Source organism: Sesamum indicum, linkage group LG2 (genome assembly GCF_000512975.1).
Source record: "Sesamum indicum cultivar Zhongzhi No. 13 linkage group LG2, S_indicum_v1.0, whole genome shotgun sequence".
NCBI lineage: Eukaryota > Viridiplantae > Streptophyta > Magnoliopsida > Lamiales > Pedaliaceae > Sesamum > Sesamum indicum.
In genome coordinates, this window is record NC_026146.1 from 1,264,545 (window position 1) to 1,289,095 (window position 24,551).

At 35.8% G+C, this 24,551-nt stretch overlaps 5 protein-coding genes across 6 annotated transcripts in view; 4 read left to right on the forward strand and 1 right to left on the reverse strand.

The window, feature by feature from the left end:
* On the forward strand, positions 549–4,998 carry LOC105176563 (histone-lysine N-methyltransferase ASHR1). Of its 2 annotated transcripts, XM_011099412.2 has the most exons (14): positions 550–746; positions 840–991; positions 1,146–1,280; positions 1,692–1,746; positions 1,835–1,959; positions 2,505–2,593; positions 2,664–2,745; positions 2,860–2,964; positions 3,070–3,160; positions 3,253–3,372; positions 3,549–3,655; positions 3,851–3,920; positions 4,188–4,251; positions 4,658–4,998. In XM_011099412.2, the coding sequence occupies exons 1-14, from the start codon at positions 647–649 to the stop codon at positions 4,821–4,823; spliced, it is 1,461 nt and encodes a 486-aa protein (XP_011097714.1). In that variant the 5' UTR covers positions 550–646; the 3' UTR covers positions 4,824–4,998. The 2 variants fall into 2 exon arrangements, with proteins under 2 accessions (XP_020547415.1, XP_011097714.1); XM_020691756.1 differs by lacking the exon at positions 3,253–3,372 and having other exon boundaries at positions 549–746; positions 3,543–3,655.
* On the reverse strand, positions 4,905–9,917 carry LOC105176570. The gene is given in 7 exon segments (XM_011099425.2): positions 4,905–5,073; positions 5,076–5,564; positions 5,710–5,871; positions 6,049–6,249; positions 7,257–8,275; positions 8,456–8,866; positions 9,512–9,917. Coding segments are annotated over 7 exon segments (2,571 nt in total). The 5' UTR covers positions 9,729–9,917; the 3' UTR covers positions 4,905–5,001.
* LOC105176586 (multifunctional methyltransferase subunit TRM112-like protein At1g22270) lies at positions 10,054–12,130 on the forward strand. The gene is made up of 2 exons (XM_011099446.2): positions 10,054–10,159; positions 11,450–12,130. Exon 2 carries the CDS (start codon positions 11,490–11,492, stop codon positions 11,856–11,858), a length of 369 nt encoding a protein of 122 aa, XP_011097748.1. The 5' UTR covers positions 10,054–10,159; positions 11,450–11,489; the 3' UTR covers positions 11,859–12,130.
* On the forward strand, positions 14,341–20,131 carry LOC105176593 (synaptonemal complex protein 1-like). The gene is made up of 18 exons (XM_020692097.1): positions 14,341–14,720; positions 14,821–14,870; positions 15,224–15,431; positions 15,509–15,634; positions 15,765–15,863; positions 16,073–16,749; positions 16,831–17,079; positions 17,159–17,287; positions 17,384–17,452; positions 17,527–17,637; positions 18,092–18,199; positions 18,283–18,393; positions 18,458–18,544; positions 18,968–19,057; positions 19,141–19,233; positions 19,388–19,474; positions 19,607–19,673; positions 20,040–20,131. Exons 1-18 carry the CDS (start codon positions 14,555–14,557, stop codon positions 20,129–20,131), a joined length of 2,619 nt encoding a protein of 872 aa, XP_020547756.1. The 5' UTR covers positions 14,341–14,554.
* LOC105176601 overlaps positions 22,930–24,551 on the forward strand; it is a 4,500-nt gene continuing 2,878 nt past the window's right edge. Inside the window, exons 1-2 of the mRNA XM_020691737.1 lie at positions 22,930–23,852; positions 24,242–24,547. Of these exons, the coding sequence (XP_020547396.1) occupies positions 23,108–23,852; positions 24,242–24,547 (1,051 nt within the window). The 5' untranslated portion in view covers positions 22,930–23,107. The remainder of the gene's footprint in view (positions 23,853–24,241; positions 24,548–24,551) is intronic.

Genomic DNA, 24,551 nt, shown 5'->3' on the forward strand with positions numbered 1-24,551 from the left:
CGAGGGGAGCTAGTGAGATATAGCATGAGAGTGGGAGTGGACTGTGGAGGGGACGGAGAAACCAATTTCTCTGCTTTTATTAATAAAATTAAATAAAAAATAATTGCTGAATTTGGAAAGTCGCTTTTTGGGTTTAACACCATCAAATTTTCACAAAATCTCAAGAATTGTTAATTTTTTTTTATTTTTAATAAATATTGAATCCATCAATCCAAATTCCACAAGATGTGTGCATATTAATTTTATATTTTATATTTTTTTATTATATCAATACATTTAAATTTATTAAAATTCATATATTTCTTGAGATATATTGCTCGATTGCTTTGTATAAAATCAAAAACAAAATCTTTGCTAAGCACTTAACTCAAATTCTAAGTATATAAATTAAAATTGTTGAATATTTCTATGTAATAAATTTCTCTATATAAATTAGATTGAGGTTTCTCTTGAAATAATGACAATTTGAGGACTAAATTTGTAAAGAATAATTCTAGAAAGTGCTAAATTCGCGTTCATGATAAATTAATGGGACCAAATTGTAATTTTCGTACTAAATAGCTGCGTGTTCTGCCGGTAGGAGAGACTCCTAGGACCGGATTCTTGCTTTCGGCCAACTCATTCGCATATTCGAGTTTGGGCTTCAATGGATGAACTGCAGAAGGCACTGAATGATAAAAGTCTAACAATCTCGACGCTCCCAGAAAAGGGTCGCTGTCTTTTCACCACCCGTGCTTTCTTCCCAGGTCTTTTTGGAGAAAATCATGCTGTTCTTTTCAAGAATTTATGAATTTTTCAGCAACTTTTTTGTTCAAGATTTTGACTGTCTTATGTTGCAGGTGAAGTTATTATAAGTGAGAATCCATACGTGTGTGTTCCAAATAAGAACAAAGAATCCCCTCAATCCAAGTGTGAGTGGTGCTTTTCATCAAGGAACCTCAAGAAATGCTCTGCTTGCCATGTTGTTTGGTATTGTAGCAGCAAATGCCAGGTAAAAAAGCAAGTACAGATGATGATAAAATCAGTTAAGAGGAATATTCATTGTCTTAAACTAAAGTTGCAATGGAATGATGAATTTTTCTAGTATCATTTTGGTTGTTTATTGGTGTTTTTGGGTAAGTGGAGATTATCGTGAATGGTTTCAGAAGTCAGATTGGAAGTTGCATAGTGTGGAGTGTCGAGCATTGTCGAAAATCGATAAGGACAGGTTGAAGTCACTCACGCCGTCTATACGTTTGATGGTGAGACTTTATATACGGCGAAAGCTAGAAAATGAGAAGGTGAGTAAGTGCATTGAGATTCTGCCTGTTGCATTTGAGTTTACTGATTGTCATGTTTGGTTGTATAGAGACAATTACCAAGTTACATATTAAATTCAAATTTTAAATCAGCAAGTGATACAATAGTATTGTTTGTGGAAAAGGAAAAAATGTAAGTGGATTCCGTCCCTACTACTAGCCTTAATCTTTCAGGCTGAAGAGGTGCTATTTGCTCTGCTTTTGCTTGTTATATTTTTATCAAGTAGCATGGAGATCTCTCTTTGTGAGTTTCTAATAATCTGATCTTTATGTGAGGTCTTTGACTAATGTGAATCTAAAGCTAATACGTGTAGCAAGAACCTGGCACCCCTTTTACCATCTTCACCAGTCTCGTTACAATCAGCCTATTGACAATGATGTTTTTGCTGCTAGATTTTCCCGACTACTGTCATGGACAACTACAAGCATGTGGAGCCCTTGGTTTCTCGTATCCAAATGTACTGTTTACTTTCCACTTTATGTTTTCAGTATTATGATTAAGCATTCGTAACTCTTGTATTCTTAACCATAAATAGACATGTCTGAGGTTGATGAGAAACAACTGGTATTGTATGCCCAGATGGCTAACCTTGTCAATTTGATACTCCAGTGGCCTGATTCTGAAGTCAATATCAAAGAGATTGCAGAAAGTTTTTCCAAGGTATCTCACTGAGTTGATGATGAAATTACTTCTTTCAGCCATAGTTTGTGCATAATCAGAGATCCTTTTCATTTTAGAGATTAATCTATATATCCCACTTCTCACTCAAATTACTGTATGGAATGGTGTGGCTTACCTGTAAGCTATGCGTTTGTTCTTAATTAGTTTCAATACGAGTGAGAATGTGTGTGTTATCAGTGAGTACTAGTGTTGGAAGCATTAAGAAAGCATTTTTCTACTACTTTTGCTTTTAACTCTGGTTGCAAGTAGGAAATTTGTCGTTCTCATCTGTTCTGGAGGAAATGGAACAGAATATTGCTGGAACTTCGAAGTAATGTCCCTGCATCTCACTCTGTGTTTGTGTGTGTGCATCTTTTTCTGCAGTAGCTAAGCACAATGCTAACCTTTTAGGATGGGCTCTGTACATTTGTTGTTGCTAATGTTAACTTATTCAATCTAATGACAGCTTTCTGAAGCTATTCCTCTAAGTGGATATCTATTAACTATATTTTTTTTTTCTGGCTGTTTATATTTTCAACATGCAGCTAGCATGCAATGCACATACTATTTGTGACAGTGAACTGAGGCCCCTTGGAACAGGGCTGTACCCTGTTATTTCAATCATAAATCACAGGTGACTCATAAATTATTATTATATTCTGCCTTGCCAAATTACTGATTCTAACTAGTATTTGGGATTTTAGCTGTTTACCCAACTCTGTTCTAGTGTTTGAGGGAAGGTTGGCTGTGGTACGAGCCATGCAGCATATTCCAAAAGGTACCGAGGTAATTATCTTTGATATGCAAATGTTCCACAATTCCTGAGGTGTTGTATTTTAATCTATGATTCTTCTGATTTAATGGGAATTTCTAACATGTCGTTGTCATTGGCTTCTGAAGGTGTTGATTAGTTATGTAGAAATAGCTGGAAGCACTATAACTCGGCAAAAAGCTCTCAAAGAACAGTATTTCTTCACTTGCACCTGTCCTCGCTGCATGAAATTGGTACTTCTGATACTTTTACGCGGTTCTTGGTGATATTCACCTTACATATCTGAGGATGCACCCTCTCTTTCTGGTCTTCTGAACTTGATGAGTTTGGTGTTTAAGGGACAATCTGATGACATTCAAGAAAGTGCTACTCTGGAAGGTTATAGGTGCAAGGATAGCAAATGCAATGGATTTCTCCTTCGCGACTCTGGTAGACCTTCTGTTAGTTAAGGATGTCTTCATTGTTTCCTTGATTTTTGAGTTTATTTACTGCTATGATGTCATCACTTTCCCTTACATCAGATAATAAAGGATTTATATGCCAGCAGTGTGGACTTCTTAGGGACAAAGAAGAAATAAAGAACATAACTAATGAAGTGAAACTAATTTCAGAGAAAGCTTCCACATCATTTTCCTCTGGCCGTATCCTTTGAACTTTTCGACTTACAATTTTTTGTACAACTCTGATAAAAACATTGATAATCATACCAAATTTGACAAAATGCTTGTACAATGGAAAAGTCAAACTAAAGGGATGAGAAGGAAAGTATCCAGTTGTGCGTCAAAGTGACATGTTTTTGTCCTTAAGAAAGGTTCAGATAAAGCAGAGGCCAGTGTGGCTTATAAGATGGTTGAGGAATTACAAATGAAGCTGTACCATCCATTTTCAATCAATCTTATGAGGACTAGAGAGACTCTTCTCAAGGTATGTATCGAATTTGAGATTTATGCTTATAATAAACTCTTAATTTATAGCTACAACTTGGCTTGATTACTTGTTCAGACAGTTATATTTATTCCAAAGTCATGTTTGAAACAAATCATGTTTGTGATTCATTCCCCAAAGTTTGCTACTCATTTCATTGTATTAGGTCTTTCTGATGAAACCTTATTTCTTTAGATATTCATGGAGCTGCAGGAGTGGAAAGAAGCACTTTTGTATTGCCGATTGACAATTCCGGTTTACGAAAGTATGTATTCATTTATTTCATGCTTCTACAATAACAAATATGATGAAACTTCTAGTTACCAGCTCCATCCAGATAAATATGCATGTGTGTTGTACTGCATATTGAGAATGCAACAAACTGAATTTCGGCTGTGGATTACTAATTCAAGATGAACACAAATGATAGTTGTCGATGGTTTCAAAGTTTACGTTTTCTAGTTTCTATTACATAGGCACCAATTTTGCTTCCCCCTCTTGATTTACATTTTATGCCTCTACTTACACACAGGAGTGTATCCAAGATGCCATCCTTTGCTTGGACTGCAGTATTATATGAGTGGAAAACTTGAATGGTAAGAATTAACTTGTCCTTCCCTCTGCTTCCCGCATTTGTATTATTTGGGTAAACTACAACAGCCTCCATGAGCTTTGGCATAATTACGAATACCCCCTCATTGTTTGAAAAATTACCAATACTCTTATTATTTTTTTTATGTGATTGAGCTTTTCTCTACTATTCATTTTATAGGATGGAGTCATGATCAGCAATCTACTTAAATTACCCTCTAGTAATATTTGCTACAACATTTATTGGGTTCAGAAACAGTTGAGCAAAACTCGTAAATTGAAGTGATCAATCTCTCAAATGTGCAAGAAACATTCCTATCTCCTAGATTTATTTAATGCCCTCTAGCTAATATCCGGTTCATTCATCATTCATTGAAACTTAAGCAGAGCTGAACATACTCAATTTTACAGGTTGCTCGGAGAGACAGAAGCAGCAGTTAGGTCTCTAACCAAAGCTTTGGACATACTGCGAATCACTCATGGAACACTGACACCATTCATGTTGGAACTTCTGAGTAAGTTGGAGGAAGCTCGTGCGGAGGCTTCTTACATGCTTCATTCTCAGGATGAAGATTGAACCCAACTGCTAAGTTTTACCTGGAAACGAATGATAAATACAGTGTAGCATCATTTGAATTCATCACAAAAATTCTATGTATAATATAATAGAGGTCAATGTATTTCCACACAAAATCACAAAATACAATGATAGAGATTCGGTGAATGAACACCTCCAAATCTTTTCTGTTTAACAATCAATGTTTTTGTCTCTTCATAAGCTCGCTAATTGTTCCTGGAGCTGAAAACAAACAGTTGAAACTTGATAGAGAAATTTGCGCAATTGATCTCTTGAGATAGATGACTCAGATTGTACCACTGATCTGATCTTCTGCACTTGATTCAACACCTTCTGATCTTCTGCACTTGATTCAGCAATTAGTTGAAACAATGTACAGATTTGATCAGTTGCAGTAGGCAATTCAGGTGGAACTGGAGGAACAAGAAAAGGATGTTGGAGAAGTTGAGGAATCCTCCATCTTTCATTCCGGTCCCAAGCAAGGCATTTCTTCATAAGATCCAAAAGCCAGGGGTTGGACACGGTTTCATATATAATCTCATGGTTAGGATCTGTTATGACTTTGAATTTGGCCCAGAAAGTTTTATACTCTGAAAAGGGAGTTCGCCCATAAACCATTTGGTAAAGTATGCAACCGAGAGACCAGATATCAGATGGACGACCACATTTTATCATGTTCCCATTAGCATCGGTCTCATTGCACATGAATGCTTCAGGAGACATGTAACTTAGTGTTCCAACCTGCAATTATTGTGCGATGTTAGCATATAAATGACATGAAGATCATGTAATAATCTAGCCGGCGAGGTAAAGAACTCTTATGAAGCAACTATCATCAATTGAGTAACTATTAGCAAATTTAAACATAATGGAGATATGAAAGAACCTGTGAGTCCCGCTGAATGTTTGTTGTGTCACTCATTATAGCCTTGGCGATTCCAAAATCAATTAGTTTTAGTGAACCTCTCACCAAAAGAAAATTAGCTGGCTTCAGATCAGAGTGCACAATACGTTCCTCATGAATGGTGTTTACTGCGAGAAGTATTTGCTGCAGCATGTTTTGCAAGCGAGAAGTTAGACAAGCAAATGATGACAGAAGTAACTCCAATTTTCTCTAAGAGAAATAAAAGAATCAGTCATCTTGCCTTATCATTTGGCAATGACCAATTTCTTGAGCAATTAGAGGGGTAATAAAGAAAACAGAGAGATGGATTTTGTGAAGAACCTGCCAATAAAATCGGAGCCAGCTCTCATCTATGGTTGCATTAGAACGATCCAGTTCCTTCCATTTCTGAGCCAGCATGTGGGCTAAATCGATTTCTCCATATTCAAGTACCATGTATATACATGCATCATCCTTGACCCTGCCATCCTTAATACTCATGGTACCATTCATCACTTCCTGAAGTAAAGTCTTATCTGTCACCTATCCACATTTAAACCAACTGAGGGTCAGTCCGTCTGATCATGAAATTAGATTTTAGTTGCCAATTGATTTCAAAAAAGGCATAAACTCATACAAGGAGAAGTTTTTGCTTTAAAAGCCAAAGCAATCGAGGAAAATAGCCAACTTTGGCAACAGCTTCATTGCTGTCCACTCCCCATTTCCAGTTTAGAAATAGAGTCTCTTGATAATAGCTTCTCATGTTTCTCAGATCAGTTTCCCGACACACCTACTGACTTAGCATCTTCAGAATTACTATATCCACCATATAGTGATTCTGGGAAACACACAATCAAGTATTGTTAAACAAAGCACATAACCAATTTACAGTTTCGTAACTGTCACCATTACAGGATGAAACTAGTTTGGGAAACTGAAGCAAGATGATGCGCTTCTTCCAAGTAATTTGAGTGAATAAAGGAAGGATGTTTGGTCATGCATGTTAGGAAATGCACCCATCAACTCTTCAGTACAGACAAGTCAACTAAAAAAGTTCTTAAAGCTAATAACACCAGCCACCCTGTATGATATTAATGGCTACAAGGAAAGGTTATGTTTAATATATTGAAATATCTATTTGAACTTGTGAGTGATGGCATAACATGAGAAGCTGATAAAATTAAAATTTTAAGCATATTCTTTTCTACAGAAGCATATGTTCTTGGATAAAGGGATCATACAAATCAACTGGTTAAGTGGAAAAGGATCATGTGCAACTAGCTAAGAATCAAGCTTGCCTTCTGACATGCAAAATTTTGTTAACTATTAGTCTTGTTAGTTTTGAATTACATGCAGAAAACCTGAATGGCCAATAACAAGTCGAGATGACAATTGGAACAATTGATATTGTTTCGAACTATTCATCCATGGGCTACCAAGGTGGGACGAAACTTTAGAAAAAAAGCCTGAGTACTTATTGAGACAGATATACACAACAAAATTTGCTAAAATGCAACAGGTGGCATTTATAGCATTGTTAAAAGATGTACCTCATAATCAATAAGCTGAATAATGTTGTTCTTCCCTCTCAGCCTGTTTAAGTATTCGATTTCTTGGCAGAATCCATATGCTGTGGAATAGTCACGGCCTCTAAGTTTTATCTTTTTCAAGGCATAAATCGTGCAATCTGATGATATGACTTTGTGAACCTCACTACTTCCACCACTACCTATCTTGCCAAGTCTTTGGTAGAGCTTTCCATTAACTTTGAAAAACAAATCAGGGTCATAACCTTTTTTACGAGATGTTGATGTTGCTTTACCACTAGCACCTCTTTCTTGTTTCTCCGACTTGGAATTTTCCATCTTTACATCTGATTGAGGTACCTTTGATGATGGAGGTTGGGATTTTATATCATTAGCATTTCCTTTGACTAAATTGTTGCCTTCATGAGAAGAATCTTTAGCAGTATTATGATCCTGTGGCAAACTACTCTGCAGCTCCTTAGATGGGCCAGAAGATCTATTGACTTCCATCGGTGTTGCAGCAATTGAGCTGATAGCTTCTGATGTTGCAGCCAACTGATGAGATAACACTCCACCACCTTGCTTGGATAATGCATGTGATGGCTGCACAATATCCAGTTGCACTTCAGCTTCTCCAGCAGGCTCTGTGCCCAAATGAGCAACATCTGTTGGAGGTCGCGAGCAATAGGTAGTTGAACTAATCATAGGAGCAGCGGTCGAGTTTATAAGTGTTGAAGTAACACAAGAAGACCCAACAACTGGTGATTGAGTCATGGCATTACTCAGATCATTCTGCAAGAAGTTTCCAAACTGGTGGAGCTGATCCTGAAAACCCATTGCTCTTCTGGTCAACAAAGAAGAAATTCCGCCCTCGGACCTGCTATCTATTTCCATCCTTTGAAAATTATGATGCTGCCAATCTCGATTGGCAGCTGCTGAAATATCCACTTGATTGCCCACATCCCATTCCATTTCTGTCAATGCAAGTGAATCCATATGAGATAACAAATCATCTGTTCGAGTGGCCATTCGATCATGGGCCCCTGCATAGACAATTTGAAGTATCTGCTATAAATAGAAAACAACTACTAACATCCTAGTTTCTACCACTCAACTAACTTCCAGATCACTAAATTACATTTAATTTGCAAAGTTGTTTTTTATGCTTAACATGCAAACGTTTCTGATTGAGGTATCAGTTGAGAGATAGAAATGCAAATTACCGTGAGATTTGGCAATCTTTTCGGTGGAAAAATGAACCTTCCTTCGTACTTCTGCCAGAACCTTCTCAGGCTTAACACCTGATGAAGCAACTGCATCATTGACCCCAGACCTGATAGAAAGTCCAGGTTGATCTCTCTGATTATTGCACGGCAAATTTTCCTCATGTGCATTTACAGTTGTACCCCATTCTGAAGGTGGAGTAATTGATGCATCCTCCTGATTGTCTCCAGTAATAGAGACCGTGGTCTTGGACTCACGAATGGAGCCCATCAACCTGTGACCCTGCTGAATATCCTCTTTGCTTTTCTTGGCATCAATTGCTGAATGAGGCTTCATATTTGATTCTTTTGAAGTTTCTTGTTGAGGAACCAACATTCTCCTTGGCTTAATGCCATTTAACTGCATCATACCTGAATTTCCATGAGGAAAGAAACCATACAAAGTTTATTACAACAAGATAACAGTCCTATTAGCAAGAAAAGAAAGAACAATAAGAAGATGGGAAGTCCTTGACTCCTAGTACAAAAAAGGCCCTATAATTTACTGTCAGAAATAACATCAAGTAAGGTCTGAAGTCTCAAATTAAAAGCTTCAGGTCCAAGACCAGGGTACAATAACTAAAGAACATGGCACAGCCCATAAAGAAACTATAACTAAAGTAAGTACCAGGAAAGGAATGCAGAATCCGCAATATATGAGGTTTGCTGTAACGAACAAAGTAAAATAATCGTGCATCTTTAGTTTCCAAGGTAAAGGACTACAACAAAAGCATATACTATGATGTTCACACCATGAATTTCTTTTCTTCTTTGAGGTTTTTCTACTGTAGAAACAAAAAATCAAAGTATGAAGCTTACCAGAGCAGAGTGACATAATATTAGAACAAGGTACAACATATCATATCCCTATTTAGGAATTTGTTTTTTACATTGTGAAGTACTCATACACAAAGTAAAAATAAAAATGATTAACCGCTACATAAAAACCCAATTCCCTAGTGGTCGCTTGAACTAATTGACCTAAAATAGGAAGAAAAAATAAGAAGTAGATTATACCAATGGGACGATGTCGCTTAAAGGCAGCTTGAAACTGCCGGACCAAGTCCGGAGGGGAAGACGATGAGGACGACGCAGTCGAGGTGCAGGTGGAGGTGGTATTGAACGAACGGCTGAGATAAATGGAGTCCGGGTTGATGTTGATCGGATGGCTCGGATTGGGCTTGAAGAACTTCGCTTCCGCTGCTGGGGCCGGCAGGTCAGGCTCCCCTTCCATCGATTAAGCACTCAAGCATTTCCGATTTTCAATAAATATTTGCAGAAACATTGCAAACCAGGATTACAGGGAGAAGACGTCCATTGAAGAACTGTGCTGTGTGTGTGTGTGTGAGAGAGTGAGAAAGAGAGGAGAGAAGGATTTTGAATTGGCTTACTGGCGCTCTGCGTTTCGCTTGCTCTGTTTCAATTAATATTCTTGTTGGGCTAGTTATGGTCCTAGGCCCATATTTCGTCTATATTAAATAGCCAATGGGCTTTTGATCATTTCAGCCCATTTAATATTGGACCGAAGTTAATAACAACCTAACTATAGAAGCCCAGTTAATCTCAAATTTGACGGCCATATTGCAAAGGGTTCTCACCTCTCTCCGTCTTTGCCAACGCCCTAAGCACTCAGTTTCAGCGGTCATCGTTGCTACCGTACGCCAGGTGCGTTGCCTCTCTACTTCTCTATGTTTCTCGCCTTATTTCTCTGTCTTCTGTCTTACTTTATACGTTCTGAATAAAAGACGAAAGCGTTGATGAAATAAAAGCTATATGAGTTCCAAAACTGCTTCAAAGTTGTCAGCTTGAAACCCTTTTGGTTTTGTCTGTCTAATTTTTAATGTGTATTGGGGTATGTGAACTGGGTTTATAGATGTTGATGTAATCATCCTTTACTGGGATTTCGTTGTTGTTGAATTGGTTTTTGTGAAGTTGGGACTCGTCGGTAGGGGTGATCAAGAAAAACTTAAAACCGCCCGAATCAAACCAATCCGACCGCTTTTTAGAGTAAAATCGAACCGCACTGTAGGTCTGGTTTTAATTTAGAGTTTTTAGAAAACCGTCAGAAATTGCACCGCCCACCGCTAAACAAATAAATAATTTTTTAAAAAATTATATATGTAATAATTTGGTAAAATAATTAATTTTTTAGAAGAATTTCATATTCGAAATTTATAATCTCAAAATTCATAGATTAGCAAAGATACACGTAATAAAGTTCATTTTTGTAATATTTATATTTGGACATTATTTAAGCCCAATTGAATGTTGCCCAAATTTTTTATTTATTTTTTTCCCCTTGCCTTTTTTTTCCTCCCCTTTTCCTCTTCTCTCTTTTCTCTCTTTAAAATCGATACTTGGTTTGTTGGATTAAGTGGTTTCTTGTTGGATTAATATATATGTTCTTATATTTTAATCCACTTAAAGTTGTGGAGAGTTTTGGTGGTATATGGTGCATAATGTTGGTCCTTTTTGCTTGCTACATACAAACACTTGATTCATTTCTTGATTTTTGTTAGTCTCAACATCTTATTTTTGTTATAAGTATTAAAACCGCACTAGACCGCATCTTTGATTTTGGTTTTAAAAGTGGCAATTTTTAAAAAATTATATTATAAAACCGTTAATGGCAATTCGGTTTGAAAATAGCTTTAAAAAAGTCGAAACTGCACCATAAGCACCCCTACTTGTGGGAATGGGTCTCTTTTTGAAGTTGTATATGATCTGTTGGTAGGGTTTGAATGCTGATTGACTTGTGGAAAAAACTATGAAGAAAATACTATTTGAATTGTGTAGATAATAACTCATCTTGTAGCTTTTACCTCGGATGTGTTTATATTTGGATTATGTTGTTTCTTGAGTTAATACAAGTGAAAGCTAAAATTCCGACGACCTTACTACGTGTTGCAATGAGCTTGTGAAACTAAAAATTTTATGCACTACTCTCCATTACAGGGTACTCTTGAGTGGGTGTAGTTGGGAAAAAAAACAAAGGATGAGGCTTCTAACTCATAATATGCTTTCATCGAATATTAAAGGCGTGACTAATGGTTTCCCACTACGGATTGAGGTGGAGAAAGTGGTGGAAAAGGAGGTGGATTTGAACATGGACTTTCTCAGAAACATGTTTGCTAAGATCGAATGGAAGGCGTTGGTGGAGGCCTCTAGAACAATGGGCTACTCTGAGCTACCAGACGATGCTGAATCCTCCATGCTCGACTCTGATGAGTTTCTTCGCAAGTTCCACCATGCTCTGCTTGAGCTCCATCTTGAGGAGGGTGCATTGGTTTGTCCTGAGACAGGGCGTAAGTTTCCCGTCAACAAAGGGATACCAAATATGCTGCTTCATGAAGATGAGGTCTGATTTTCTCTTACTTGTGGGGTCTTTAGTTGTTGAGGGGACACTTGTATTATGAGTCATTGGGCATACTTGTGAGAAGACATGACTGAATATTTTGAAGGATTTGTTCTCATTGAGGGAAATTTGCAGGCTTATTACTAGTGGGTTGAGATTGGCCTTTGTTCAGTTTGTATTTCCTGTATCCCAGCATGTTGGAATCGATTGGTTTGTCGATTGCTAGTTATGGAAAGTTCTATATAAATAGAGGAATTTAACCGTTTTGCTCGTTTCTAAAACAATTTGATGGTTGACTCAGCTGCACTCCTGGTATTGCATTCTTGCCAAACAAATACCGCATACAAGTCTTATCGCGGTAATTGTGAATTACCACAAGGACTCCCAAAAGTTACAGCCTCAGTATGTTATCTACCCCTTGGGATCACACTGTAATGTTAGCATTAATTGTTGTAGTGGCTCTTTCTATGCAGACTATATAGATAATGTAGAATTAAACGTACATGATTGCTTTTGGTAAAGCAAGGAAATATGGACTCAGCGGGATTCATATTTGAATTGGTTATCTGCAAAAAGCAGAAATGAATCCTGAGTATGCACTTCTGCTAAATAAAAGGTTCCATTGCCTTACTGTTGATGGAAAGTAGATAGCTTTGGTTGATCGAGTTCAACTACAGTTAAGTAGTTACTTTTAGTTTTCTGTTGCTCTATTTGCAAACTTCAAGGTCTTGTTAACTTCAGAAAGTCTAAGGACCAAGATTGTATTGTATGAATGTATGTATTATGCGATCGGATTGAATTTTTTATTGTAATTTCGATTACATCTTATATTATATTTATCAATATATACATATCATTATCATGTATATATTAAATGCAATAGAAAGTCTAATTTGATTAAAGGAGTATTTGCAAAAACTTTTACTTTTAGAGAAGTGATTTTTTTTTTTAAATAAAGTTGAAAGTTATAACAGAATCAAAAGTGAAAAACAGATAAAATTTAAATTGGATAGTGTTGGGAGAAAAATTACTTTTAAAATAGATTTAATTGATTGAAGATCGTTTTGTCTCTATGTGTTAAAAAAAATACTATTTTTGCTTATTGTTTCATTTGTTGTTTGTCGATAATAATTATTTTTTTAAAAGAAATAATAAATTTTATTTGATTAATATATTTCATAATATTTTTTTTTTAAATATCAAAAAGTATAGGTTTAATTCAACAATGCTCCCACTAAGTATAATTGTTGATTCATACACAATAATTAAACTTGCATGATTGAAAAAAATATATACTTTATTAATTAATCAAATAATAATATATGGATGAAATAATATAATTAGATGATATAGTAAATAAAATATAAAAATATTAAATACTGACGATATATTTTCTCTTTTTTGAATGTTGAAAAAATTAAATAGTAAAAGTTCTTTTTGAAATCCTAGAGAAAAAAAATGTTTTTTTTCGTGTGTGTGTGTGAGAAAGAGAGAGAGAGAGAGAGAGAGGAGAGTGTGCGTGGGGGTGTGTACGAGTGTATGAATAAGTATATTTTTGTCTTATGACATATTAACTTCATATAACTTATAAGATAAAAAAATTCTATAAGATCCAAATCATCTTATTTTGAAATCTTATAAGCTTTTTAAAAAAAAAATTGCCAAAACACTTTATTGAAATTTATAAACTATTTAACATCTTATAAAATATTTGAGTAGCTTATAAGCTTAGTCAAACACCCTCTAAAATAAAATATTATTCAACTGTAAAACTACTCCTGAAATGTTTTAATTAAGAAATAAGGTTGGGACTGAAAATTTTCAAACAAATAATTGACTTTCACATTAATGTTCAATATCTCTTGGATTTTCAAGACATTTATACTATTATAAAAATATATATATATTTTTTGGTTGTACCAGTTTTTAAATTCAAATTTATTCTTTAATTCATTTCGTCATATTAGGTAAAAAAATTGTTCAAAAAAGTAATTTTAGCAAATTTTTTTTTATCAATATCACAATTACAATATTTGTTTCCACTGCTCCATATTACCTTCTCATATATTTTAAAAAATTCACAATTAAATTTAATTTTTCCTCTCACCTAATCGCACATTTCTTTCTTCTCGCAAAATTCTTCTTTCCCTTCATCTCACATCATATTTATTCTTTTTTCAAACACAAAAGTCTTTTTTTTTTTTTTAATCTCACATATTCTTTTTTATGTACTTAGGGGAACAGTGTGTGGCAACGACTAATTAAGTTTGGTGAAAATAAAATTTTAAAGAATACCCCCTCGGTTTAGAAACTTCAAATTGATTTTAATTTATAAATATTAATATTCAAAAAGCAAAATTAGTAGATTATTTTACTGGTCGGTCTAACATGTTCCAGTTATACCCTGCCACAGGCAATCATTCCCGAATACTATAAGTACACACCGCTTCGCGCTTAATCAGTTTCGAACAAGCACTCTCTTGTAGGAAAAGCTCTCGATGAGTTAACTCTACGGCCGGATTCAATCATTTCACTCTGTAGACTCGCGCTCGTATTTCCTGGAGTTTTTATCCCTTGATTCAATACATTACAGCTTAAAGTATTTGTTTCATTGAGAATCTCGATTCGGAAATTGTGAAAACCTTGAAAGTTTGAAGGTTGAGATCGAAACGCGGCTTCTGCTGAGGATTTCTTTCGTACTCGGAATGAGTAGACTTGTGCGACTGTCAGGCATAAAAAGCCTGGAGCAGTTTAGATCTTCGCCTGGATCTAGTTCAGGAGTTGCGAATGCAAAAATGCTTTCAAGCTCTTCTCTCGCGCCTTCAGACTCGTTTTCTTATGGAAGCTTTGCTAATCTGACGCTTACTGCAGGTTGGAACGACTTTTTCTAGTATAGTTATTCACTGCACATTTTTGCCGAAAATATTGAGCGCGTTTGACAATTTGTCTTGTTAATTTACACTTTATCCAGAGAAATTACTCAAGGAGCAAGTTTCTGCAAGAAATGACCTCGAATTGGCGGTAAATTGAGAGAAAAGAGCTTCTCGTTAACTTCTCTGGCTGCATATTTTTTTCTGCATAGTACGAATTCTATGTGCGTATAAGTCTCTTTTTTTTTATACATACACATAGATTATGCATGCATATATGTTCATGATGTTTATGGATTCAGGATTTTTAGATATATATGTGTTTATGTGGTGTGTTGTGCTTATGCACATGGAAATATCTTCAGATGTAAACATCCACGAATACTTGGTGTATGTATAGTCATTTATATTAATGTAAAGCAGAAGGGACTGCAATATTTTCAAAGTACCTTTTGGTATTCTCAAACTAAGGACTAATCTGTAAATGGGTACGTGAAAATGTAGAACTCTAAGCTCACGAAAATGACAGAGCAAATTCATGTACTGGAAGAGAAATTGCAGAATGCATTCAATGAAAATGCAAAGCTTAAAGTGAAGCAGAAAGAAGATGAGAAACTATGGGAAGGACTTGAATCTAAGTTCTCTTCAACAAAGACGCTCTGTGGTCAACTTACAGAAACTTTACAGCTATTAAATGTTCAGGTTCAGCATGGTACGTGTTCTTAGGTATATATCTGATGTCCAGGTTATAGAAATTTTCTACTGTTGTATTGATTCTAGACTTCGCAGCTGAAAAAGATAAGGCGTTTTTTGAAGATAAATTTTCTGCAACATCGATTGCTCTTGATAAATTGCACGAGCATATGAAGTCTATGTCCTTGAGGTTGGACTCATCAGAAGAAACAATTAAAACTCGTGAGTGAATTACTATGCTCTTGTTCTTGTGTTGGGATCACAAAGGATTTGATGTCTTGTAATTTTGTTGTTGCTTTTTTTCTGCTCTCACATTTTTGTAATTATCGATGCTTATTTTATATAAATCAAGGTGAGGCGGAGCTTATGGAACTTGCCCTTGCAAAGGAAAAAATGGAGTCATGTTTCAGAAATGAACAGAATAGAACTGCTCACGTGATTGAGGAGAAAGGTAATGCTGATATGGCAAAACCATTTATAATCAACTGGAGATGTAGGTCGTTGGAGACCTTTTACCTCCTATAATTATTTTACCAAGTTTGGGCAAAAAGAGATTTCTGACTGTATTACGAAATATTCTTTTTGTGGATGTTTACAAAGTTAAACTGCATCAGGTTTCACTGTTAAGACTCTCCATTCACTTTTTACTTTTTGAAGCAGATGCTATGATAAAACAATTGGAAGAAGATGTCGCAGCAAACAAAGTGGCCGTGCAGAGTTTGACATCTAAGATGGAAAAGTTGCACTTTGAAATGAGAGTAAAAGAAGATGATATGCAACAATTGAGTATCTCCCAGGAAAAATTGGAGACTGAAAACAAGGATCTGTTATCTAGCAAAAATGATTTCGCTAACAGATTGGAAATGGCACTCAAGGAGATAGAAAAGCTTGAGGATTTTGTTAACATACTGGTTCTGAAGTTCACTGAACTGGAGAATCAAAGCCTGACATTTTCTGAAAAAGTCATGCAGCTTAGTTCTTTATTTGATTCATGTCTTAGTCTGGCACAGCAGGAGAGAGACCTTGTTTCTAAGAATGCTAAACTAAAGCTTGATCAGATGCACAACCATTGTACATGTGTTATATCCGAGAAAAATGCTTTACAGTTGATTAATCATGAATTAAACAATAAAGTTCTTGAACTTCAGAAAGAACAGGAATTTGCGATGGTGCAGCACGCAGAAGAATGCCGGTTAGCAGAAGAGAAACTTCGGAAATTGGAGTCTGAATCAGAAACTCTTGTTTCTAAGCAGACTGAAATGCAAGCTTTGATAGTCAAATTGGAGGATGAGCTCAGAATTTCATCAGAAAACTCAACATTATCTGATAAAAAATTGGTGAAAGTTCATCCACTGAAATTTCTCAGTTGTTGAATTAGATGCAATATAGGTTGAAATGTTTTCTTTTGTATCATGCAGCAAGATTTATTGCTGAAACTTTCTGACTTAGAGAATGAGAGCAAAGGTCTTATAGATGGGCTAAAAGCAGATGTCCTGAAAAAGCAAGATGAAATTGATTTTTTGCACAAGGAGGTTAAGAAAAGTGAAGAAAACATAGACTCACTTCAGAAAAGAGTCGTTGAGCTTGAGAATACACTAGAGGAGAAGGCTCAGCTTGCCATGGAACTCAAGACCAGAGAAAAACAGTTGGAAGATCAGAAAGCTGAGGTTTTCTCAATTGAGACTTCAAGTTAATTTTTCGAAACAGCCTCTTGGATGGGTCACTAATGATTTGACTTTAAGTTAGATTATGGCATCAGTGGCTGAAACTGAAAGTAAACTTGAGGAAGCCAAGAAGCAACATGATCACATGTTAGAGAGCAAACACTTAGAACTGTCAAAGCATTTGAAAGAAATATCTCAGAGAAATGATCAGGTGCTCCTTTTCTTCACTGTTTTAGCAGAGTCCTAATTGTACATTTCCGCTATTCTTCCAGATCCAGGAAATTGATATCCATTTGTTTCTGACCAGGCCATTAGTGATATAAGAAGGAAGTATGAGGTGGAGAAGCAGGAGATTCTTAATTTTGAGAAGGAAAAGGTTCATCCATAAATTTTTTCTTGAGATTTTTTATCTTTCAGTTTGAGCTAAGATTCATCAGTGTTAACTTTCAGGCAGATAAAGTTATCCAAGACAAGGAAAAAGAATATGAGCAGAAGATTGAAGAATACAAAGAAGAATCTCGGCAACATTTGCTGCAGGTGCAGGAAGAACATGCTGCACTGGTATGCTACTATATGGAGAAAATCTTAAACCTGAAACAATCAAGGTTTAGTTTGTTTTCCTACCAAAATCTCCATAAAGGACTTTTTAATGGAGGGAAAAAGTAGAGAAGCAAACATAAAATATTTCAAGAAACTGAAGAAATGAATATAGTTGAATTCACTCTTTTCGTTGATTCAAGAGAAAACTAGAGAAAATTCTCTATATCTGTAATCTTGGAACACATAACTTGTTACATAAATGAGCTGTTGCTCACGGGTTGTGCATAATGAAGATAAATATTAACATGGAACTCTTTTCCTAGTGCATGACGAAGTTTCATATTTAGAGCATGATTATAACAGCTTGCTACATCATTCTGATTTCGTATCTGTAATGATGTATAGAACAAAAACACAACTACATCGGTACATCCTCAGAGGTGTGTTGAGATAACTGCTAACATTTTGTCTATAGATTAGCAACATTCAGCAGCAACATGCAAACAAAGAAACGAACCTCATATTTAAGCACACTGAAGAACTAAAACTCACTCAACTTCAAGCTGAAACTGAACTAAGAGAGGTATATCATGTACGAGGTTTTCTGATTAAAAATGATCATGAGAAACAATGATATTTTCGTAGTTAACAATGTTTTTCTTGCAGAAAACAAAATTACTTAGGTCTGAGCATGAGGCTCAGCTAAGAGCTTTGAGGTGTGAGCATGAAGATGAGTGCAGAAGACTGCAGGAGGAATTGGATATGCAAAAGGCCAAGGTATTTCCTGCAATTGCATGGTAAATAGTTTTACCACTACTTATGTTGCAATCTGTTATCTCAGGAAGAGAGGCAGAGGGCCTTGCTACAGCTGCAGTGGAAAGTAATGGGTGACAATCCACAAGAGGACCAAGAAGTAAATTCGAAAAAGGTCTGCCCTATAGCACAGAAATACTAAACCCCACTTTCAACAAAGAAAGAGAAAGCTCAGTGTCTTGTCTCAATTTCAGTCATGACTTGATATTAATATTTGGTTGCTATTGCAATGATTAGCTTTATGATATTGAAGATGTACTAGGTCATATGGAGCTAGATCATGCAATTATTTTAGTTTTCTTATTTCATACATATTGCTTAGAAAAAAGATTTTTATGACTTTTGAACTGTTTTCCATCTATTGAAAAGATACAACTAAATAATTTTATCAGTCTATGAGAAATCTAATTATTGATTTTTTTATGTCAGAATCCTTTAGTTTGTCTATGAAGAAAACTGTAACCATTGTTGCTTGACACTTTAAATGAACTAATACTTCCAAAACATGAGATTACTTGATCAATTGAATATTTCACAGAACTACTCTATTTCGTCCTCTAAGATGAAAAACAAAGATGGCAGCAAAAGAATTCAGCATGCTCTTGACAGAACAGAGGTCGAGGAAAAGGTGACTTCTGAAGGAAACTGTCTTTTTTTTGTTTGCTTCACATATATGGTAGTAACTGTGAGCATTTCAATGTTTCTTTGTAGGATTCCCCTTACCTGAAAGCCACTGAAACTCCAGTTTCAAACTTGTTGAAGAAGGTTGAGAATGTGAATAGTCTGCCCAAGCATAGCAGGAAGGTGAGAAAACTTTACCCCAAGTTATTTGTGAACATGCATGAAAATGGGTGGGGTGATGAACATTTCATGTTCTATCTGGTCACTTTAGTCTATCAATCAGATCCAAAACTTTGATACTATTATATCTGTCTCTCTAACACTTCATAATTGGTAGGTGACTCACCACGAATATGAAATTGAAACCTCGAATGGCAGAACAATCACCAAGCGAAGGAAAACTAAAAGTACAGTCATGTTTGGGGTGAGTAGTTATTCAACCATTTCACAGTAATCAAGGCATTTTAGTCCTAAATACTTCAATCTGTTGAGGTTAAGGTGTGCAGGCAGATTATAACTGCACTCTCTGAACTTGTTACAACCATTTGTATGACAGGACCCAAGGAAGCACAGGAAGAAGGACACACCAAAAGCCAGGACTCCCAAAAATGTTATCCAGGCGAGTACAGACTAACCAGTCATTCCAAGATGTGTTTCCATTACACTTAATTTGTTATAGCTTGATATTTTCTCGAGTCAAAGCTTGTAGTTATTTTAGAACAGAAGTTATGAATCACAAAGAGGTATTGTAGTAACAAAGGGAAGAAGGATATCTACTGATTGACCTGATTGTTCTACAACGAATGAAATGAATCATGATGTTCTATCAATATATAGACTTCATAGTAATATCTTCTGCATATTCACTTATCACCATGCCCTGATACCAGCATCGCGGAAAAATGCATGGAAAAAACACAGCATCAAGATGCTGCAATTTTGTTAGCTGCCGCTGATATTGGTCTTTAATTTGATCCAGGGAGTCAAAGGTGGAGCCCGTCCAAATCCATCTAACATAGGTGATCTGTTCACGGAAGGATCTCTGAACCCATATGCAGATGATCCCTATGCATTTGACTAGAGGTACTCTCATTTCACCATACAATTTTTTACAGTATCTATTGCTTCGAGATGTGCTGGTCAACTTCTACACATGCTAATTATCAATTATTTTTCATCTAAATAGTCTTGGGAGATCAAATATTTATCTTTTGTATCAGCTCAACTTAATTTTCACAGTTGACTGCTAAGATAGGAATATTCGGAGAATCTTTTGTTGGCTGTGAGATATTTTCTGCTTATAAAACCAGGTTGTGTTAAACAAATGAATAGCATCACTCTGATGTTAGCAGAACCTATATTTACTATTCCTGGTCTATTTTTCCATTATTCACTCTTTCATGAAATTTTCCAACTGAGTAAAATGGTTGATACTAGCACAAAATCATGGTTGCAGTATTGGTCAAGAAATCATTAAGATGTCGGTATAAATTGTCTTCTTTAATAAAAATAAGGATGCTCCTAGCCAGATTCAGATGCAAAATTCTTGAAGATAGACTAGTAGTCCTCAGATCACCTACACTATTTTGGAATGATTGAATAAACAACTTGTGATATAATGTGATAGAATTTATTAAACAATTTGGTCCAAAACAGACCCAGAGGTTTTCAGGTTTAGAAAAAGAAGACGTCAAAATTCCCTTCTCTAATAAAGTTTCTGTTTTCATTGTAGGCTTTGGAAGTCATTTCTGCTGCTGAACTAGCCTTCTTGGAGGGAATAATAGCCTCGTATACCTTTTATCACCTTCCATTTCTGAAGAGCATGTGAAATATTTTGCTGTATAATCGTCTCAGTTCCACACTGAATCCTCATTCACTGAGATATTTCAGACTTCACTACCTCGTTGTTATGATTCTTATAGGTGCATGTCTAGTTCCATTACTGAATAAAGGCTCCAGTTGGGATTTCAAAAACAATTGCTGAATCTCTTCATAGCTCCTCTAGTAGCATAACTCTACCAAACTCATTCTAGTACCATTTCAGTTGTAGGACTTTCTTGCTAGACGTCTTCGCAAAAGTAACCATGATTGATATCTTAGGAACAATTAATTACTAGGTAAAAAATATCACTAGCAATTTTCTCATTAAAGCTTACTCAGTTTTATTATCCTCACCTAATATTCCACAACTTGTATCACCACTTATTCTGTTCAGCAAGTAAAAATTGTAAATCCAAAGAACGACCTAGAAAAGCTTTTGTTTTGTTGAGCATAACTAGGATTGAGTATTGAATTCTTTCATCTTATATCCAGCTTTTCCTTCACCTTTTGCATAAAACTGCTGGCATAATGAAATTCGAATTGCAACGGCAACCATAACTATTTACTAGCTCTTTTTGAAACCTGTGGATGGTAAATTTATTTGCAGGTTAAGAGATGTGACACTAAAAGTAGATAGTATAAGAGTGGGAATCAATACGAATTTGAAGCCTAATAAAAGTACCAAACTTTATTCCATAGCATATGGGGTCTAATATGACTTTGAGGCAAAAGGAATCAAAACAGCTTTCTAATTCAAAGCGCCATTAATTATGACACTATTAGTGCAATCCTTGTTCTTAGCAATGCTCTTAGTTCTAGATATCCTAATTTGCGTGCCCTGCCCACTACCGGGTTTTTCAACGTTCTCTCGCTTCTCATCAAAATTACTACATTTTCCTTTTCTTCTGCTGACAATAGAATTTAAAGGCTTGCTATCAATCAAGATGATTTTGAACAATTGAGCCATATGGGGTCCATATAAAATGACAATCATAAAAAAAAAATAGTTAATTAACTTTTTTAGTACCAAAATCTTAACGCCAGCGAAGTTTGATTTCATTACCGCGCCATGATCTACACTGCAATTCAGCCCTCAGCAAGAAGCAAATGTTTTAGAATCAATTAACGTGACTTTAAGTGAACATTTTTCAAATGTTGATATGTAAAATTTTACACACAGATAATAGTATCGTAATTAAGAGACTAGCATATATGATGCAGATTATAGGCTTTTATGTAATACTGATGTATAAAGTACATTTGTGGACAATGAAAGAAAATAGTAAAGTAGAGACAGATGAATATATATATTATATAAATTTGTTGAGTACAATTCCAATTTATTAAAGAAATGAAAACCGTAAAGTAGTATCTCCTAGTTATCCGGATGTCCTATATTGAACCTTGTAGACATTGCAATTAATTAGCTCATAATTAAATACTTTACTTATTTTTAGCGTTGCAGATATGTGTAAGTGTAAGTAGTTTATTGATTAAAGAAACTTCAAGATTCCTTCTTCACCAGTATACTAACACTATTTAATAATTTACACATGCTCCTTTTGTCAGTTAGCATATGATGTCTCCCCCTCAGTGTCCCCCTCCCCCATCATTCCTTGTTTTCTGTTTTCTTTCCCAAACAAATTATAAATTTTATTCTTACCAGAAAAAAAGAACAAAAGGAAATTGTAATCTTTTACATCATTGAAGATAACCCATAAAAATCATAATACTCAGTGATAAAAACTTGATAAATTACAGGAAGTTCTCCTTAGATTTATCATAATTACGATTACTCTTTTATTATTTTTAAAATTATAAATACCACTTGGTATTAACAATTGTTTAATAAATATCTTTTCGTGACAATCCATATAGTAATTTCATCAGGTATTTATAATTTTTTAAATAATAAAAAATATTTATAATTATGATATATTTTGAAAAAATTTATTGTAATTTACTCTAAAAAAATTTAAATTTTAATATGATCTCGAAATTAGTAGTTTATATAGATATGATGAACCATGGATGACATTTCCAACATTTCCCTGTAAAATGTGTTCATATATATATAGGTGAGGCCCACAATACTCCAATCCAGGATCAGTGTAAAGAGGGCGAGGCATCTCATCTCTCATCTCCCCTTTACTCACTCCATCCTCTGTAAAAGTGCATGTTTGTAGGCACTTCCTCATTTACACAACACCAACCGTTCTCTTGAATCTCTTCTCCAATGGCCAAAAGCAGAAATCCCAGAAAGCACACCAAAGAGAAACAACACCACCATTCTCAGAAACAGGAGAAACCTCATTCATGGGCAGCTGTGAGAAGCCTCTTCACTTGCAAGTACCTCCAAGTACAGCAGCAGCAGCAGCAGCAGCAGCAGCAGCAGGAAGAGTTCCAGAAGCAGAAAAAGCAAGAACAGAAGCAGAAGCAGAAGCTGAAAGAAGAAGAGGAGACAGTTTCAAGCAGGCAGAAATGCAAGAAACAGATGAAACTAGAAGGGAAGAAAGAGCAAAGTCTTGAGGAGATGAACAAGAAGTGCAAGAAAATGAAGTGCTCAGGCTCACTTTGCAGCAACACAAAAGTCATGCAGAAGCCTGAGCTTTCATCTCCTGAAGAACAGAAGAAGAGGGCTCTAATTTCCAGCACTACTGAAAGTGATGCTTCCAATAGATCCATCAAGACTGCTACTACTTTAAGTGATCTCAATGGTGGTGCAGTGGTTTCCAATTCTTCCTCTTCCTCCTCATCTTCATTCACCGTGCCCTCTGCTTCTCCTTCCATTTCTGGATCTTTCCGAAATATGCCTTTCAGGAAACTCTCAGGCTGCTATGAGTGTAGAATGGTGGTGGATCCTGTTCTTGGAATGACAAGAGATCCTTCTTTGAGGACTACTATTTGTTCTTGCCCTGAATGTGGTGAAATCTTCATGAAACCTGAGAATCTGGAGCTTCATCAGGCTGTCAGGCATGCTGGTAATTACTACTTAATTTCCCTTCTTTTTGTTAAAATCCAGTTCTGTCAACTTCATTCATTCAAATCTTTCAATAATTTGAAAAAAAAAACATGGTAATTATTTCATCAGTTTTCTAGCTAGTCAAACTTTTTTCTTCAATTTCTGTGAAATGAGTACTTCAAGGCCTTGTAGTTCATCAAAATGTCTCCAGTAATTACTAAAATAATTGCTTGAATCTTCATTTTTGGCTTTCCCTCCATTTACTACCTGTCTTAAATCTTACACTCTCTTCACTCTTTCTAACGTTTCATAAATGCTTCTTCTCAAAACTGGCACGCATACAGAAAGAAACACTTCGTTCATGTCGTTTTGAGATTATGTCTAACTAACCTGACAACACCTAAACAGTATCTGAATTGGGCCCTGAAGACACAAGCAAGAACATCGTGGAAATCATATTCCAGTCAAGCTGGCTCAAGAAACAGGCCCCAGTTTGCAAAATAGACCGCATACTAAAAGTCCAAAATACTCCCAAAACCATCTCAAAATTTGAGGAGTACAGGGACGCCATCAAGGCCAAAGCCACCAGGCTGCCCAAGAAACACCCCCGCTGCCTCGCTGACGGCAATGAACTCCTCAGGTTCCACTGCACCACCTTGATGTGCTCACTAGGCCTAAATGGCTCATCCAACTTGTGCAACTCCATTCCAAACTGCAC

Bases quoted from the DNA above. Each gene is read 5' to 3' on its own strand.
- LOC105176563 (XM_011099412.2), top strand. From the start codon at position 647: ATGGATGAACTGCAGAAGGCACTGAATGATAAAAGTCTAACAATCTCG. The intron at 1,281-1,691 runs GTGAGTAAGTGC...TTTTGCTGCTAG, and splicing joins GAAAGCTAGAAAATGAGAAG to ATTTTCCCGACTACTGTCAT. The intron at 3,656-3,850 runs GTATGTATCGAA...TTATTTCTTTAG, and splicing joins CTAGAGAGACTCTTCTCAAG to ATATTCATGGAGCTGCAGGA.
- LOC105176586 (XM_011099446.2), top strand. From the start codon at position 11,490: ATGAGGCTTCTAACTCATAATATGCTTTCATCGAATATTAAAGGCGTG.
- LOC105176593 (XM_020692097.1), top strand. From the start codon at position 14,555: ATGAGTAGACTTGTGCGACTGTCAGGCATAAAAAGCCTGGAGCAGTTT. The intron at 15,864-16,072 runs GTAATGCTGATA...TTTTTGAAGCAG, and splicing joins TCACGTGATTGAGGAGAAAG to ATGCTATGATAAAACAATTG. The intron at 18,545-18,967 runs GTCTGCCCTATA...AATATTTCACAG, and splicing joins AAGAAGTAAATTCGAAAAAG to AACTACTCTATTTCGTCCTC.